General features: G+C 41.5%; 1 protein-coding gene and 1 long non-coding RNA gene across 7 annotated transcripts in view; one reads left to right on the top strand and one right to left on the bottom strand.

Annotated features, from left to right (window-relative positions):
- The window catches only part of mib2 (MIB E3 ubiquitin protein ligase 2), a 35,320-nt gene that overhangs the window by 4,363 nt on the left and 11,909 nt on the right, over nt 1-19,048 (top strand). For 4 of the 6 annotated variants that reach the window (XM_057040151.1, XM_057040150.1, XM_057040152.1 and 1 more), the window contains exons 2-13: nt 5,212-5,613; nt 6,228-6,399; nt 11,376-11,482; nt 12,521-12,715; nt 12,929-13,071; nt 13,401-13,508; nt 13,599-13,703; nt 14,142-14,304; nt 14,808-14,941; nt 15,815-15,963; nt 16,137-16,293; nt 16,858-17,012. In XM_057040151.1, the coding sequence (XP_056896131.1) occupies nt 5,391-5,613; nt 6,228-6,399; nt 11,376-11,482; nt 12,521-12,715; nt 12,929-13,071; nt 13,401-13,508; nt 13,599-13,703; nt 14,142-14,304; nt 14,808-14,941; nt 15,815-15,963; nt 16,137-16,293; nt 16,858-17,012 (1,811 nt within the window). In that variant the 5' untranslated portion in view covers nt 5,212-5,390. Of the gene's footprint in view, nt 1-588; nt 775-5,211; nt 5,614-6,227; nt 6,400-11,375; nt 11,483-12,520; nt 12,716-12,928; nt 13,072-13,400; nt 13,509-13,598; nt 13,704-14,141; nt 14,305-14,807; nt 14,942-15,814; nt 15,964-16,136; nt 16,294-16,857; nt 17,013-19,048 lie in introns of those variants that run through there. The other 2 variants (XM_057040148.1, XM_057040154.1) reach the window with 2 other exon arrangements.
- LOC130529689 (uncharacterized) lies at nt 485-1,495 on the bottom strand. The gene is made up of 2 exons (XR_008951633.1): nt 1,108-1,495; nt 485-844 (listed from the first exon to the last, which is right to left on the bottom strand). It is a non-coding gene; the product is annotated as an uncharacterized LOC130529689 (long non-coding RNA).

Raw genomic sequence — 19,048 nt, 5'->3', positions numbered from 1 at the left:
CTGTGTCATTGTTATCTCAGATATGGCGCCGTTTAAGTTGGGTCTACAGGTAGCCTCGAGGTGCTGTTCCAAAATGAAGCATCTTTTGTATCACATATCCCTTGGTCCAGGTGTTGTAAAGATCTGCAGGGATTATCATATAGTGCTGGACCCGAGGGGAGGGGGGGTGATTGCATCGCAGAGAGGAATGTATTGATTTCAGTCTCTTAAGCACTGTGTGAAAAGGTCCTACTTTGGACTAAAGAGAGGAGCGAATGATTCACTTGGTTTTGGCAAAGTCGCTACAAATTGGGGTTGACATTTGAAGCCACATGTAGGAACACGTGACTCGGCATTGACATTTTTAAGTGAGCACCATGGCAAACACAAGAGACGATCAAGGGGATTTGATTAAAAATGGCAAAGCGATTATATTTAATCACCTTAAAATAGCTGTTCTATTTTGTACGATTTTTTTTTTTTACCCCCCCCCCCTCCCCAACACTTACTTAACCTTTGAGCAATGTCTGTCACAGAAAAAAAAAAAGCGTCAAAGAAGGCAAGGGGACGCACATGATCCAAAACAAAGCTCAAAGTTCACAGCAAACCAAATATAAAGAGGATGCAGCATAAGGTCCTCTCCTGGGAGCAGACAGACACAATCATCGAGCTCTGGAGTTCACACCTTCCTGCTGGTCGAACCGGGGCAGTAGCCGTGCTAAACTTGTGGCGTCATGGCACACCGGAGTCAGGCAGCTGGCTGTATTTTCACAAGCAGGCTGAAGATGATAAGCAGTGAGTACATGATTTTGTCATCTCAGCCTCTCTTGACGTCGTCGCAGGCCTTGGTGTTCCCGGTGAATGTCTGCTGACAAAAAAATAATAATTTGAAATATTTTCAACAGTGTTGGCGGTTCTATTTTCAATAAGTTGAATAAGGTTTGAACAGAAATGTTTGAAGATGCTAAAATGTATGGAGCGAAGATGACGTATAAAGCTGGTTTGAATCTTCCATTTGAGAAAATAAAGGTCGGCCTTGAGTCTATTATTGATCCGTCTTCCGCTGGGAAGAATAACCTCTCCCTATGGATTTTCCTGGACATCATCTGGTCTTGAGATGGTTCTCACCTTAACTAGTTCCAGCAGAGTTTGACTCATTTTTAAGGCCGGTGAAGGTAAAATTAAGTGTAAGCTGCACCATGCTAGGTAGTTAGCGGCAGGAGAGACAAACCGCTTCTTCTTATCAGACGTTATCGCGAGGATCTAATCCTGTCAGGCCACATGACGGGAGCCTTTAATGCTTCACCCTGTTGCACGTTTCCAGTCTATTCTCAAGCATGATCCCGTCAAAGCAGGAGAAAAGTAACAACAGCATTCCTTGATGACGGTTCACTCCTCTTTCTTCCCACACATCCACCCTTCCGCTCCTTCTCGCTTTCCTGGAAGTTCCGTTCCAAACCACATTGCGACTGTTCCCCTCGGAGTCGTTCAGGACCATGATACACTCTAAACACTTTGTATCCTGTGGTCACATTAAAGGGCAAATGTGATAAAGAGATAGTCGATGAACGGTAGGTGGTTCAGATATAAATAGGCCTGGAGATTTCAGTGACCCGTTATCTCATACACCCACTCTCTAGCTGTATTTTTAGCACACAGTACCTGCAATATAACTGGTTCCTAATTTTAATAGTTTTTCCAAATAATTGATGTTCAATTAGACAAATACGTTTGCCTTTTTGTTTAGATATCTCACTTCTAATTATGCTCTAAATGATCGAAGGATATCAGTTACATCCGTGTTTTTAAGTCAACATTTCCATTATTTTTTTAACCACTTCGATATTTTTTCCTGATCAGATTAGGAGCATGTGCTGTGTTGACTGCTTTTGTTGAAACAGTTTGATGTTGTCCTCCCAGGTTGGCCCTCAGCAGTCTTGTGTGACAGAAGCCAGCCCATCTGTTATTCCAGGCACGGAGCTGTAATCCTGCCTGCTTTGGCTCTGTCTGTCTATAAACTGCGATTTGTCAACGTATTATATGATTTCAGCAGACTTGTTTTATAACTTGCTGATTATGTGCATTTTCAGGTTAAATAGAGCATTTTGTGTGCTGGGTTTATCTTTATGAATCCAAGTAATGTAATTTGAAATCATATCAATGTTTTTTTTACATCACTTTAGTCTTCAAATTCAGATTTGAATTTACAAAGGAACTGTATTGAAGAGCAGTTTTAAATGACACGATTGCAGGTGCCTTCCTAGATTTTTGTGGTTTTTAGGTCAATCTTTTAGCCTATTTTGGTGAACCATTAAACTACAGTACATATGGAATTTGGCCTGCCAGTTGCTTTTAGATAAAATGACACAAAAAAGCAAAGTTTTGGAAAGGCTTACGCAAACATTGAAGCACAAATATGGAAAGTAATGTTAAAGTTCATGTTGTTTAGTTCACATGTGCATTTTTATCCATTACATTTTTGTTTCCTCCTATATTTCTTGCAAAATTTTACCAGCTGTCATGTTGAAAGAGGCTTTGTGCAGATCTCTTCTTTCCATATATGCCTGTGAGCTATGATTTTCTATACCATAATTGGCGGACCTAAAGTCCAGCAAGTGGTACAGTAATGCTCTCTCGGTATGGAATAATCCCTCTCTATGCCATCTGTCAACGACCCAAAACAACTTGCATTTTGGATCATATTAGATTGTTCATGATGTTGCACTCCAAATGTTTTGAAGACTTTAGAATAACTTATAGTAAAATAGGTGGAGTCGTCCCTCTGTCCTCCATTGTTGGGTCTACCTGTCAGAACTAGTCCTTCTCCTTTTAATAGGATAAAATGTGAGCGTGCACAGCTCAAAGTCCTCTGAAAATAACAACACGAGGGAGAGAGAGGGCGCGGTGGTGCGTATATGTATCGCTGATAGAACACTTTAAAGTGGAGCTGATTTATTTTCAGGGTCTGCAAATCAGGCTTGTATCCTGGAATGTTCTTCAGAACTCCTGTTACTGAACTGAATACAGTACCTGCACCTCGAGATGACAGCGTGGACTCTTTCTGGTTAAATGTTGTTACCATGTCCTTTAAAATGTAGAGACCCATATCGGATGGTTCCTTTGAGCTCCAACATGCATGGTGGAGTGTTGGGTTGGGTTGGGTTAAGATCTGTGGAGAAACTGGACGTTTATTTTGGACTGGAATGAAAGCCTGCTTTCCTTCATTTGATCCCTTACACCCCGTATGTTTTCATTGTTAACCTGATGCTGCAGTGACATTTTAATCTTGATAAGCTTGCAAATATAATCTCATCCGCATTATAGACATCTTTTTGTCTTATATTTGAAAAAAAAAAAAAAGATTGATCGAGCATTATCTTATACCAGTGCTTCTCAATTATTTTCTGTTACGCCCCCCCCAGGAAGAAGAAAACATTTTGCGCCCCCCCCCCCCCCGCCGTGACTATAATTAGTATCATTTGTCTATGAAATTGTTATAAGTACACCTCTGCATAACATTGTATCCTTATTAATATTAAAGAAAACAAAAAAAGAAAGAAATATAGACCAAAGCGGGATGATTGTTGCCAATATTCGGCACGTTGTTGCCGAAAAAACTCAAGCGGCTGATCAGCGTGACTGGGGTGTAATGTCTTTAAGTGAGGGTTAGGGTTAACCAGGGCTAGGGTTAACCAGGGTTAGGGTTAACCAGGGTTAGGGTGATCAGCGTGCCTGGGGTGTAATGTCTTTAAGTGAGGGTTAGGGTTAACCAGGGTTAGGGTTAACCAGGGTTAGGGTTAGTGCTAGGGTTAGGGTTAACCAGGGTTAGGGTTAACCAGGGTTAGGGTTAGTGCTAGGGTTAACCAGGGTTAGGGTTAACCAGGGTTAGGGTGATCAGCGTGCCTGGGGTGTAATGTCTTTAAGTGAGGGTTAGGGTTAACCAGGGTTAGGGTTAACCAGGGTTAGGGTTAGTGCTAGGGTTAGGGTTAACCAGGGTTAGGGTAACCAGGGTTAGGGTTAGTGTTAGGGTTAACCAGGGTTAGGGTTAACCAGGGTTAGGGTTATCAGCGTGACTGGGGTGTAATGTCTTTAAGTGACGCCTTCATTTATTTGGCTTCATGCTGTCCTGCCAACATTTTTAGACACAGTAAACACACTGGTCTTTCCTCGTCTCCCACCGTAGTCGCAGTGAAGCCAAGCGCTATAATGCTTCGTCATATTTCCTCGTCTGAGCTTTCGGGAGACTTTCGTATGTCTCATTATCTCCGTCTCTCTCCGCCTTTCTTTTCATCACTGTTAAGTATTTTTTCATGCTGTCTCTTGGTGGTTTGTTCACTGCACTTCCTATCTCTTGCTCTGTGGTGTGTGCGCGCGGGATGTGCAATTACACTTTATTCTAGTACGGCAAAAAAAAAAAAAAACATGTTCTCCCAGGGGGGGCGCGCCCCACTATTTGAGAAGCGCTGTCTTATACTAAGGGATTAAGTAGAATAATGACAAGATGAAGGCTTGATTGACAAAAATGTGAATTTACATAGTGAAATCAGTACATAGAAGCAGAAGTCTCTTCATAGGCTTTCCAGTCCAGCTTAATGGTGACTGTCCTCAGGGAAATGGTGGATTAAATCCTCCATCTGTTTAAGAATGTAGTCAGATGTATCAGCTCTTTTGACCAAGATGATTGTTGATCTTAGGGTACTTTCTGCAGCTCTATTGTCGTACTTGCTTAATTGTCTGAGGTTTGTCACGATACAACCGTATGAGGCCACCTATGTGGCACTTAAAGCGTGTGGTGTGCTTTATACTCATCTAAAGAGTAAAAAGGTTCATTGAAGTCTAGGGATGCGAAGAAAGCCAAAAAAGTGTCATACTGATGATGTAAGTGTGTTTGTGTGCATCAGATCAGGGCTTGCTTAGCGTAGCAGGCTGTGGCCAGCTGTTCTTCTAAATGCCTGCCATGATAAGCAGCAAGGCCTGCAGTGAGTGATCCACCTGTAAACACACACAGCACGCTCCACATATTAATGAGACATATGGTCTGTTTCTTTTACGGGTCCCTGGGCAGACGATGACGGACAGACTTGCAGGTGTTTTGTGATTTTCCTGTTTGAAAAGCAGGGGATTGAATACAGCTTCCACAGGTTAACTGTTGTTTCTTTTTTGTGTCGACTAGGTCATTTTTCCACAGACTGCTCCAGGTTTTTATTGAACTGTATCTTTTCTAACCTCCAGTCACCCCTGATCTGTTCCCGGAAACGTCCCTGGTGCCGTCGCTGACCTCCATATCCACGTCTCGAGCCAGCGGCGTCCCGCAGAAGCCCCGCAGGCGCAGCGGCAGCAGTAGCGGTGAAAGTGCTGCCAGGTCCCGGCTGTTGCGTTCAGCCTCCAGGCCGGGCCCCGTCAGAGGCAGCATGGAGGTGGGCATGCGCGTGGTCCGCGGCCTGGACTGGAAATGGGGTAACCAGGATGACGGCGAAGGCCACGTGGGCACTGTGGTGGAGATCGGGAGGCAAGGCAGCACAACGACACCAGATAAGACTGTGGTGGTACAGTGGGACAGCGGCACAAGAACCAACTACCGTACCGGCTACCAGGGCTCCTATGACCTGCTGCTTTATGATAATGCTCAGATTGGTAAGGACGCATGACTTGAGTCATATTTAAAAACAAAAATATGATTTTCTAAGAAGCTGTGGAATATTGCACTTCAAGAGAGTGCTTATTGTGTTTATTGAACTATTTTCTCTATATTTTCCTAAAGAAATCTAGCTAACTGCTACGATACTGCCACCAGGCCCTAAGCTTCTTTTAAAGGAGGAGACTCAGCAAAATGTTTTATTGGCTTATGTTATCAGCCTCTGGGGTCACATATTTTATTGTAAAGCTTCCCATTTTTTACCCTCCACTTTCGTCATATTTCTGGCTCACGCTCTTCACAGAGCTTGTTCTGAGGGTGAACGATACCATTAGGAATCTCAGCATCAGCCATCTATTTTGGTCCCACACACATTTGTGTTGGATGGAGACATTTTTCTGCTTCAGAAACGTCATTTAATGGAGTGAATAAGGAATAGAGGGGGTGATAAAAAGCCCAGCCTGTCTATATTTTGCCCTCATCGTTTGTGTCTCAGTTCTTCTGCCTCTTTTCACGTTATTGTTTTGGGTAAATAACACTGATTAGGGAGTGTAGTGAAGTGTTTATGGGAGCAGCACTTGGTTTCCTTTCACCATCTGATCCATCATTCTAGGCGTGCGTCATTCCAATATCATCTGTGACAGCTGTAAAAAGCATGGCATCATGGGAATGCGTTGGAAATGCAAAGTGTGCTTCGACTATGACCTCTGCACCCAGTGTTACATGAACAACAAACATGACCTGAGCCACGCTTTCGAGCGCTACGAGACCGCGCACTCCCAGCCGTGAGTACTGCTCCTCCCCTGCCTTACTGACTAAAGATCTTTGAATTATAATAACTACTTGATGTGTTACGTCTCTATTTGAGTGACTTTGTGTCAATCCTTTTATCCTAACGGAGGGTAAGATCTTATTAGGACTATTTCCTGTAATTATTTAGGGCTCTGTTTGCTCATCTGGTAAATTATTATACAGTCTAATGTGGGTCTATTTCATTTACCTGCTCATTTATTGTGAGTTTTTGAAAATTTGCATTGACTTTAGTATGTAAAACTTCCGTAAAAAGATCTGATTAAAGACTTTGCATTGGCTGATTACATGAGATGTGATTAGCACTAATGTAATTAAATTAAACTGCATTGTGACTAAAATGCAAATATATTAGATCTGTCCAGCCGTCATCCGCAGCAGCAGCTATTTTACTTCCTCAGCCTGGGGCCTTGATTGTGATTGAGATTTTTTTTGTCTGGCTGTATTTACACAACAGCTACGAATAGGGGAAGAGGTTCTTTTGTTTTTTACATCTGTGTTTCAAATGGAAATGCAGCTTACACCAGTAGATACTGTCCTCTATATTTAGGTTCCTTTATTTTTGTCGGGTTTCTTTGTTTCATTATTTTTTCAGACTATACAATTTATGTTTGGAGGGAATACTGTATTACAGCATTATTTGCCGCGATTCTTTGATCTATAAAATGCAATAGCTAATATACAGTGACGCCAAAGACAGTACTCTTTTCTTATCGCTTCATTTATTGTCTTATGAGCCAAGTTGAAAATAGAAAAACTTCCTTTTCGAAGCAGAGACTTAGGCAAAGCCCGGATTGGGGGCCTCAAGCACATGGCGAGTAATATTTGATATTATACAAGGATTTGTGTCACATTGTTATTGTTGTCATGGTTATTTGTGCGTGTTGAGGCAGCTCAAGCCGCACTCACTTGTTCTCGCTCTGGAGAAATATTTAGTCCAAGCGTCCCTTGATTCCAAGCGTCCCTTGACTCCAGTTTTACTGGAGTGACTTCTCCCTTCAGAATTCACTCTTCTGCATCAGTTCACAGTCAAGCTCCAAAATGCTTCAGGCACCGTCTGAATGTCAGCTGGATGGCCTGTTCTCATTTTAACGAGGTGATTGTACGACCTAGATTTCTTCTTTATTTTGGCCTGGCCCAGGTCCGACACGTTCCATCTCTGTTTCCTACTATCCTGATAAACTGTGCAAACAGGGGTAACAACCACGACTTGTCACTCATGACTTCAGTACAAATTTGCTTTCAAGAGGTTCAAAGTTTACAAGCCGGGTCGCGGATGACGCCGCAAATTCATGATTTTAGTATTTTGCGGTCGATAGAGAAGAAAATTCAGATTTCACACGATTTTCTTTAGCAAACAAACAGTAAATGTTATACTGTATGCACTCTAAATTTCTTGAATTATTAGATCATTTATGTAACCAAGCATAAAGGTAAGCAGGAAAATAAACATTTTTTTAATATTAACAAGTTAGTCTATTTAAGATCCTTTAATATGACCTGAGGGAAAGTGACAAATAAACCAGATGTACGGTAAGTGATTTGTGACCATATTTATCCATTTGGATGCTGACAGCGTTTAAGAAGCAGGGAAGGGTGGTCCAGAGTGTTCCGTACCGTTGTCTTAAGTAGTTTGCATCAGCATTGTTCTTCATTAAGTTATTTATATGACCCTCCAAACAAACTAATGCCTCCCATCTGCAAGCCCTGAAGCACATGATCACATTATTGGCTCTCACTGTATGCGTAGTTTATATTGCGCATTTACAATGCATGACAGTTTTAGTTTTGCACCTTTATTCACTTTTGGAAATCCAATTCTTAAGGTTAAATGTCATTAAATGTGCTTTCTTTTCTCCATGCACAGAGACAATCATCAGTTATCTGTAGTAATCTTTATTTCATGCAGAGTTTGAATAAATATGCTATTGAACTTGCATAAGCTGCCACCCACCACACAACTCGAGTCACAGTCTGGAGATTATATAACTTGATTCGACACAAACTATATTTATCGAAAGGGCATGAAATTAATTCATAGTTTCAACAAAGGTGTCTTTACAGAAAGGAGTTGTGATGTTTGTTGGGATACAGGCATTACTGCTCTTCATCAGGGAGAACATCACATGGAAATCAGTTCTTTTTCCATCAGATGAGGGAAATGGTTGGGATGTATTTCAGCACTTTTGTTTCAAACACACAGTGCCTCTTTATTTCCAGACTGCACTGACCCATATTTGACTGACAGCGTTTCAAAAGACTGATGGTTTATTATCTGGTTGTCATGGGATACTCATGAAAGGGAAATGTAGTTTGGCTTCATTCTGAGCTGAGACTGTTTTTCTGGTAGGATTTAGCATAGGTTTGTAGTTACTTGTTATGGGGGATTTGTAGACTAAATGTGATCTTTAATAAGCGTGATAGTGCTATTTATGGTGCATGCAGTCAAGCTTTACTGTGCACAACCTGTGCCGGATGTACTGTGTGTGATCGCTCAATTATAATTACATCAGATTTAACTGGATTAGCATGTTTACACTGTTAGATGTGCGGATCAGCATGTAAACATTTTCATCCTCCTCAATGGGAAGTAGAATTTAGAAGCTGCTCTATAGAAAGTAAACCACAGCACAGTAAAATATGCTGCTAACGTCTGTGTTGGGTTTTTCTTGTCAGCGTTGTTCTACAGGATGTGGGCAATTCTGACTGCAAAAACTAGTATGTTAAAAACAACAAGGCGTGTGTGCCTGTCTTCGGTGCTGAAGGTTAGCAGCATATGCGCGTACCATATGTTAAGAGAGATGGTTGGTGGACTGGGGGTTAATCGGCTCTTCCACACACAAAGAACACACACCTGTCATGTAATCCCTCCTTTGTGCACTGCTCCACCTGACCTCTTCAGTTGTCAGCCCTGTTGTCCCATGTAAAGCCAATCTAAATAACATGACAATGACCTGCACACAAACCCCGACCTGGGATTTCTAACTAAATTTGGTTTTGCTTTGACAGAATTAATTCTGCTAGTTTTCTTCCCTAAGTTGATTGGAGGTTTTTAATTCCCATCTCCAACTTGATTTTGAAAAGCCCTTTTTTTGAGTAGGTACTGTATCGATATGTTGGATAACAGTATTAGATAATCGCTTCAGATATTATAAAACCGTAAGACTCGGTGGATGTTAAAGCTAATTCTAGATGTTTCCTCAGAGTTTTGCATGATAAAACTAATCCCGGTTTGACTGTTGACCTAGTGATGGAGTCAGAAGGAGTGGGGCTCCTGGCATCAACCTGTCTGCCGCAATGTGACATTTGGACAAACAGGATTAGAAATCTAGATCCCTGTAAAGAGTCGTTATCTACGCTGAGAAACAACACGTCAACAGTGAGGTCACGCTTATGGAGACATCTGTAGGTTCACGTGCTCTTAACTTTAGATTTCATCTTTAGGTAAAGCCACATCATAAACAGACCAAGTATTGGCCATGTTTCAATCAGTCCTTTAAAAATTGCCTTTGATATAACTGAACTGATTAAAACTGTTGCTTGTTATGTACAAGAACAGGAAGTCTGTCAATATATCAGGCACTGCTTTATGTTAGCATTGTCTCTGTTCTCTGTTGGTGTCATGTAATCCTAAATAAAAGCTCCTAAATCAACAACACATAAAATTCCAAACAGCGTGTCACAGCTATTTTTGCATGAGAGCGACTGCGTGCTCTACGTGATGCCCGGTGGTGACCTCTGCACTGATTGCTTTGCTCTCCAGAGATTAGGATCGACAATCTGTACCCACAACCAGCGATAGATCAGACCTGTCCAGGCTCAGTCCCACATCAAGAGTTACTACCAGCTGGCTGCACCAGGAATCAAAAATGAGGGCTGAAGTTAGCTGAGGCTTTCTTTAAGAAAGGGGTTTTAGCACTGAGGAATCAGAATTATTTTCTTTTATCTCGCTGGGTTGTGTATAACTTTGTCTTTTCAAAAAGCTATTGTGGTTAAATGGAAGCTGAGGTTTGAGCTCAGCAAGAAAGTATGGGAATAGGAAGCTCTTTTGCTCCAAGATCTGATCAAATCTTTACTATAAGGTAAGGACAATGTAGGACTATTTTCCATTAGTGTCTTGAGATTCCCCTGTGTGTTATAAATGTTTATATTCTGATCATTTTACCTTAACCTCTATATCGTCCTGTCCGTCATTTCTGCTTGTCTGACATCTTGTGAAATTGACGACAAGATGAGAGTTAAAATCAAGGATGTTTAGATACAGTTATTCGCGTACAGCAGACCATTTAATTGAATGCTACTAAAATAATTATAGAAAGCAAGATCAGTCCATTTACTTCCATTCATTCTGATAAAGGATTATTTTTTCTGCCTATGTGTTTGAGACATCTTTATAATAGAACCTATCGGCTTGTTTGGGTGTGTTTCATTGATGTGGGCTGTATTTTGTATTGATTAAGCATAATCACATAAAACGTAAACAGGCATCAAACTGTTGAAGGTTCTCAGGAACCCTTTTGAAAAAGCTTTGACCACAAATAAACTGATAATATAAGATTAGATCCAATGCTCGTGGCAATAAAAAGCCAGCTGGCTCCAATATTGATGCAACAATTTTACAAATGGAATATAAAACTATAATTTTATTTTTTTTAGCTTCAGCAGCAACTAAACTTCTTTAGGCAAGGCATGTGTGTGTTGTAAAGTTATCAGAAAATATATTAACACTGCCAGATAAATTTCTGCTGTAACTGCTGCAAAAGGTGGACACACCAAATATGGAAGTTAGAACCTTGATTAAAAACAGTAGGAATCTGCAGAAATTCTGAGCCTCATTAAATCATGTTTTGGAATCAAAGCATATCTATAGTTTCAAATCCATCAGGTGTTTGTGCCCACAAACGTGCTGCACAGCAGTTTGCTCAGCTGTTTCTTTTTACTGTCATCACAGAGTGAGTTTGGCGCCGAGGCAGAATCTCCCACGGATCATCCTCAAAGGGATTTTCCAGGGCGTTAAAGTTGTTCGAGGACCTGACTGGGACTGGGGTAACCAAGACGGTGAGTGATCCTGTGTGGAAGGGAATGTTCCTAACAGCAAACTCTGCAATCTCTCTTCCATCATGTCCCCTCTGAGTGATTCATGTCCACAGACCATAATAACGTTCTAACCTTGCGCTTAATTAACCTAGAAAAAGTCATTACAGCGTGTGTCTCTGTCTGACTCATCTGAGACTGCTCACAGATGTTGCCTGCCTGTCGAGTCCCTGTTCTGCAGCGTGATTTACTTTTCTTTCATCCCTTCTTGTGAGGCCACAAACATCACTTGAATTATTTTCTGTGCTTTGGGTGTGGAGAAACATAACTGTGTCGTGACTCATCCTTAATAAATGTCCGTGTTGTTTTCATACCATGTCACAAACTACACGTTTGCACTGTTACTGACACAATTTCCCAACTCATTTGTCACATTAAAGGCTTTGAATGTGGGTGCTTCCATGTTTCTGAGAGATTCCTTGTCTGTGTTCATCGTTGTCTCTGAGAATAGCAGTGCTGCCTTTTCTCCGCAAGAGTGAATGAGTCAAAATGTCCTTTTAGTGTCTTTGAAACCAATGCCCAAGGGTTTGGTTAAGTCACTCGTCGGGCTTAAATGGTGTAAGTGCATACAGGATGCTGTGAGCATGCTCAGAGTACCCCAGCTCACCACATATTCTTCTGGGTCACTGGTTTAGTGGTACTGCAGCGAGGCAGTTCCATGGCTTGAATAACTAGGAGGGCTACATAGGAAAAAACCTGAGCCTTCTCTCTCATTCCTAACTTTCTTTTAATGTGTCTTGCAAATGTGTCTAATTCTGTTTTTAAATCCAAATTCAGAGATGTGTCCTGTTGATTAACCACTAAGGCTCTTTTTATTAAGGCTTAAAGCAAGAGAGAAACACCTGTGTCTGACATTTAATTGATTCACTGTCCTTTTGTTAAACTTTTTTTTCCCATTCAGGTGATTTGACATCCAGTTTCTTCCACTGCTACATTAATGGTCTTGCATATCTGTATTTTTCTGCTATGATTTTTTTTGTGTGTTTGTGTGTGTGTGTGTAGGAGGGGAGGGTAAAGTGGGAAAGGTAGTGGACATTCGTGGATGGGACAATGAGTCTGGTCGCAGTGTGGCCAGTGTCACCTGGTCTAACGGCACCACCAATGTTTATCGAATGGGGCACAAGGGCAAAGTTGACCTCAAATACGTGTCTGATGGCCAAGGAGGCTTCTATTACAAAGACCATTTACCAAAGCTAGGTAGGATATTTCACTTAAACTTTGATTATGGATCTGTTTGCTGTCTTAATAACATAAATATGAACTGTCATTGCAATAGCATTTGTCTCTAAATGTGTTGTTTTGTCCTAAATATATGACATATCAGACTATTGAACACAGGAAATACTCAGAAAGAAACAGTCTTGGTTGCATGCCATGAGGCGTTTTGAACTTGAACAACCCTTTTTCTAGGAGAGCATGCGGAGCTGCAGCGCCAGGAGAGCGCTGACGGTCACTCCTTCCAGCAGGGTGACAAGGTGAAATGTCTGCTGGAGGTAGACATCCTGCGACAAATGCAGGAGGGACACGGAGGGTGGAATCCCAAAATGGCGGAGGTATTTGAGTCAAGTCCACTCGCATCAACAAATGAACAATGGACAGCTTTACATAAAGCCCTGCCGACTTTCTCAAATTCCATAGATATCCAAAATAAACTTCGCAAGTTGCTCTGCTCGTGTACAAGGCCACTCGGCTCCAAACGGGCATAAATGCTATTTATACAAATTTATAATATTTACACAAGTGAATCAGATGAATGCAAGAGTGCAGCAGAGTGAAAGGAAGCAGAGTGTCCAACTCATAAAACACAGCTGCTAAAGGCAACTTTAGGTCACAGCCCTACAGACGGAGAATCCAACATGACGCCGCCATTTTGTTTGTGCAGTATATTTGCAGGATTGGGACTGTGCATAGAATTACTGACCGAGGAGATGTCAGAGTCCAGTATAGCAACAATATACGTTGGACTTTCCACCCAGGAGCGCTCACTAAGGTAGGCTTCTGCGAGGTCCTATTTCAGAGCAATGTTGTCATCTTTTGGGGGGATTTTCATCTGCTTCAGACCCATATTTTCTGTTACTAGGTGAACACCTTTGGAGTCGGGGAACTTGTACGAGTCCTGGAGGACATGGAAAGCGTGAAGCGGCTGCAGGCTGGTCACGGAGAGTGGACGGACAGTATGGCTCCTGTACGATCATTTGAGCTTCTAACTCTTCAACTTCTAACTGTGGCCAACAACCCAGTTGCGACTGGGGCACCTTACCAAGATTTATTTCTTTGTGGCTTTGTTTGAGTAAACTGATTTAACTGAGGATTGCATCTCATCAAATTTCATTCGATTTGATGGAGTAATCCTGAATTTTTGTGGACTTGAAACATAAATCATTTTAACGTTGACATTTGTAACCTTTTCCTGACTTATAAACAGCAATATTTTGGAAGCATAAATCCAGATGATAGAAGCTTATTATTGCCCAACTGTTAGATATATTTCAGAGCACTTTTATGAATACACTAAACCATGTTTTACAAGGCAGCAAAATTCACAATATGAACAAGCAGAATAGCACCGTAAACAGAAGGAGAGACCCAGAATTTATTGAATACCTTTCTATATTTTTCTTAGGTGCTTGGGCAGGTTGGAAAGGTATTAAAGGTATATGCAGATGGAGACCTGCGTGTGGCATTCGGAGCCCAGACGTGGACGTTTAATCCAGCGTGCCTCTCAGCCCAGCCCGTGGAGGTGGATGCAAACCTGATGACAACCGAAAACCCCAACGAATCTGGAAGTAAGGCCTCTTGCAGGGACAAGGGGGCTTCAGCACTGACTCCAGCTCTGTCTCCTGCCTGCATGTCTCCTACTTCCTCATTCCAGTTTCGTCTCTGTCACTCATGCTTTCAGGCGGTGACATTTGCCGCCACGGTCGCTGGCTTTCTCTGTCTTTCTTGTGCACCAGGTGTCATTTCTTCATGTTACTGCCCTGTATGTTGACTGAGAGATGCTTTGGCAGCACAGCGGACATTTGTCATCATGTCAGACACTCTCAGTAATTCTCTTCTGTATGTGTATTCTGACCTGTGTTTCTGCATGTTACTTGTGGTGTGTGACAGGTTTTACTGCATGAATGGACATTTTGACTCATTCCTTTTGGTTTTGAATTTGACATTGTATTTGTATTTCATTTCCTTTTAATAACCTCCTAATACTTTTCTAATTGCGTCCTTCAGGCCTTTTATGTCTCCTATCTGCGGTCACCACATTTTCTCTCTCTCTACTTCTGTTTGTCCTCAGGTACTGTCATCTCAGTGCTGGAGAAGCTGCTGTCTCAGTCCACAGAGCAAGACAATCCCAGTCGGCTGGTCATCGAGGCAGCACACGGCAGTGCCACCAAAGTGCGAGAGTTGGTGCAGAAGTATCCCGACAAGGTTAGTGCAGCAGTCAGTCATGTTGCTGCAGTCCACTTCCTGTTCCAAGAGCGTTTGCCACCAGCCTACTACTATTAATAGTGAACATTTAAAGGGCCAGATTGCCTAAAGAAAGACTGATGAGTTACAGAGCAGAACTAATTAGTGAAAAATCAACATTTGAAAGAACAAGAGTGACTGAGTAATATTACTAAGCATATTAACATGCATTTCTATGGAGAGTCTGGTTAGAGTTGTTGGCACCGTTAGAATATTGAGTGAGAAACATTGGGTTGTCATGAGCTTGATGAGTCATAGGAAAATAATTCAACCAAACAGATATGCTACTGGTACCAATATGGATTGCGCAATTAAGTTACAGCAAGGGATTTTTTTCTATTGTTGTATTTTCTGCACAGTTTTCTTCTCTCCACCAGGCTAGGCCTGAAGAGGAGAACATATGACTATAACTATAAATGGTATTACAAAAAATCCTTTGTAAATGAGCTCAAGTGCAGATAAACAGGAAAAAAATCTTGTTTCCATGTGACATTTTGATGATGGATGGGAAACACTGAGTACACTGGAAAATAAATTAATATGTTAATATGATTTGTTTTGACATTGTATTTTTTTGACAGTAGATTTTTTTTAGATCATATGCCCCTTGATGAGACCACATTGGGAGAATAGAAAAATTAAACCGACACACTCGTCTGTGTTTCTAAATTTACGTCTAATCACTGATGACGAAATATTTAATCCAGATTATTCCACGTGTGTGACAATGCGTTTGGGCTCAGATTATTGGCAGCCAGTGGGCGTCGGGACACGCTGGCGTACAGACCATCGCCACCTTTAATGAACCTTCGATCACATTTCTGCCCCTGGTAGGTGGACATAAAGAACCAGGGTAAGACTGCACTGCAGGTTGCAGCACATCAAGGCCACATGGAGGTGGTGAAGGCCCTGCTGCAGGCCAATGGCTCCATCGAAACGAAGGATGAAGATGGAGATACAGCATTACACTACACTGCCTTTGGGTGAGAGGAAGCACACATATACAGCTGTCAGGATAAGTCACATGCAAGGTTCCGCAGCACGATGTGCATGAGCTTTGAGCTACGGAAAGTCTCTTTTCCTGCCATATGACAATACGTTCATGGTACAGACGACTAATATCGTTTTTTCCTTTCTGTATCATGTTTTGCTGTAGCAACCAGGCAGAGATTGCACGGTTGCTGTTGAGCAAGGGGGCAAATGTTAACATTCTTAACAACTCCATGTGCACCGCGCTCCACATTGCCGTCAATAAAGGCTTCACTGACTTGGTCCGACTGCTGACCGAACATTCGGCTGATGTCAATCTCCAGGTGAGGTGTAATTTATTTTCTTAATCCACGATCATTACAAGAGATTTTTTTTCATGTATTCCATTGCGCATTGCACTTCCTTTCATCAACACATCCATTTCACCACTCCAACCTGTTGTGAAAACAAAAAACCCAAAACATTCTTTGCATTTAAGTGTGACCCAATTTCACTACAGCCTGTAGCACCATCAAGGCACCTTAAAGCTATTTTTAAGCCATTTCTTAGATTGTCTGACAAGCCTGCAGCCAGACCTGAAGCCCACTAACTGCATATATTTTCTGCTTGAAAAGAGCAGCTACGCAGCTAAAAATATTAATCATAGCCCACAGATTTATTTATTTTTTGTTTGTGCTATATAGCATGAAAACAAGCCACCACATCTGGCTCACTAGTTAACATCAAAGTACTACCGGTAGTTAACATTCGGTGTTTAAATTGTGACGGTACGATAATGTGAGGTCACGGGTCATTGATATGTCTTCATCTCCTTAAATAAAAAAGAAAAAATGAAAGCTTTTGTTTTCCTATTTATAACAAAGTCTCCTTGTTTTTTCCACACGCAGGATTCATATGGAGACACACCGCTCCACGACGCCATTGCTAAAGATTTCCGCAGCATCATTGAGATCCTGGTCTTGGTGCCCAACATTGACTTCACCCAGCAGAACCACAGAGGCTTCAACCTGCTGCATCATGCTGCCCTCAAAGGGAACAAACTGTAAGTGATGATCACCTCAGGAATTAATACATTTTAAAAAAAGCAAATATAATGAAATGAAGTAAATCCTTGGCAAATGTTCGTAGGTTTTTTGTGAAATGCGTGATTATTTAGGCTATTTCAATATAGAGTATGTTAATAACTCCCTATTGTGCCTTTGTGTCTTAGTTTGAAAACAATCTATGCAGCAAGCAAATATATCAAGCAAATAGATTTTGCTGCTTTTGCTAGGTTTTGAGTCCCCAAAAAAGGAATTGAGTTTTTCTTTTCCATCCTGTTTTCCTACGGTTCTGCTTCTACTTGCTAAAGTGTTCCTTAAACTGAATTCGTTGGGGGTGACTCTTTCAAATGCAGAGCCTGGGATGCACAAGTGGACAATAACATTTTGTGAACACCATGCCGGATAGAATTTTCCAGGGAAGACAGACTTCATGTGCTTACTAAGAAGAAAAAACATTCTAATTACATTAGCATTTTTAAATTGTAACTAAACCTTTTCTTCTGCTGAAACCAAATGTATTTAGGTATGAAGTAGTGTATTAATGTCTAATAGTGTGTAGTATTGTGTCAAACAGGCCAGCAAACTATTCAATGTAGCCCAAACCTCCCAATTTGACCTATATAGCTGCCCATTTATGAAGAAAGTCCCATGACTGAGGACCCTTTACACCCACTCCACAGCTCCATCATGTTAATGCCATTATGTAGACATTCTAAAGTACCACTGGCCCACAAAAAATTTATAAGAAATCTTCCCTCAGCCTTTACCACAACGATATGAAATAGGCATTGCAGTCTGTGGCTGTCTCTGTATGCCTGTTTTCCTATTATGTGTTTTGACTATTTTGGATGAGTGAGAATGTGCTGGTTGAGCCCTGTTAAAGAGGAATTTCTGCTCTATGGCTTGAATTTTGCTATTGGCTGAGATGGAGGCCGATGATGTTTTGAATGCCGGTTTCGTCACAAACGACCACTATGCGTAATGGTTCAAACTGGTATGACTCTGGACCACCGTGGTCGTGATTGATGGGACGAGACTGGAGGCAACGAGTCCTTCAAAACAAATGACCTCAAACGTCTCCATGTGACTACTGTTGTCACTCATGGCCAGATCAATAGCTAACATAAGTGTCGATGTGCGATTTTTTTTTTTTCTTTTGCACTTCTTTTCGCCCATGTGAGCGTAGTTGTGGTGGCGGGCGACCCGGAGGGTGGGGGGGCTGTTGTCGAGTGGCTGAGTGTGTCTTAACTGCCCCAGGAGCCCTGACCACAATCAAGGCATTTGTTAAAATTTCCACTCTCCATCCTTCCCTTACTGTAACTCATTGAGGTTTGATCCAACTTATTTGTCTTGATGAACACAGAGGTTTACTTACTGATAGCTGACACTATGGCTGTTTTGTCTTGTGAGGCTGTCTGTCAGTGTGCTGGTCGAGCAGAGGCAGAACTCGTTGTTCTCACAATGATAAGATTTCGTCCACTTAAAACAAGTCTCTTTTTCTGGCACGCCAGTATCCTCGTCTCTTCATGCTGCATCATGATAGTTCCCACAGACCAACAATGGCTTTGAAATGTCAACAGTTTTGGTTTTAATTATACAAAATGTAAAACTGTCAATATTATATGTCAGGGCTACATAAGTAAAACCACTCTTTGTAGTTAAGGACTTTTTCCATTTAATATGACATTCTAGTGTTATTTTACAGAGTTTCAATTAAAAGTCAAACTACAATTGCATGAGCTCCTGGCCTAATATAATCAGTACTTTTATGATGAGAAACAAAGTGATTCCTGGACTTTTAAATGAAATAGATAGCTGTGTGTGCTACCAGATTTGAGTTGATAGTTTTTACAGTGCTGGCCATTCTAAGGCTGCTGCTTCTTCATTCCAGGTTTTCTGCTACCTCACATGAACTTTGCCTCCTAATTTATAACAAAACGATGTCATGGAAAATTGTCCCTGACGGTTTTTAAAAGAGGTGCCATGAAGTACAGGAAGCACTAAAAGAACACCCGCTTCCCATAAATGTTTTCCC

This window comes from Takifugu flavidus, chromosome 8 (genome assembly GCF_003711565.1).
Source record: "Takifugu flavidus isolate HTHZ2018 chromosome 8, ASM371156v2, whole genome shotgun sequence".
Classification (NCBI taxonomy): Eukaryota; Metazoa; Chordata; class Actinopteri; order Tetraodontiformes; family Tetraodontidae; genus Takifugu; species Takifugu flavidus.
The sequence above is the reverse complement of the archived record's forward strand: the minus strand, read 5'-3'. Positions and strand labels throughout refer to the sequence as shown.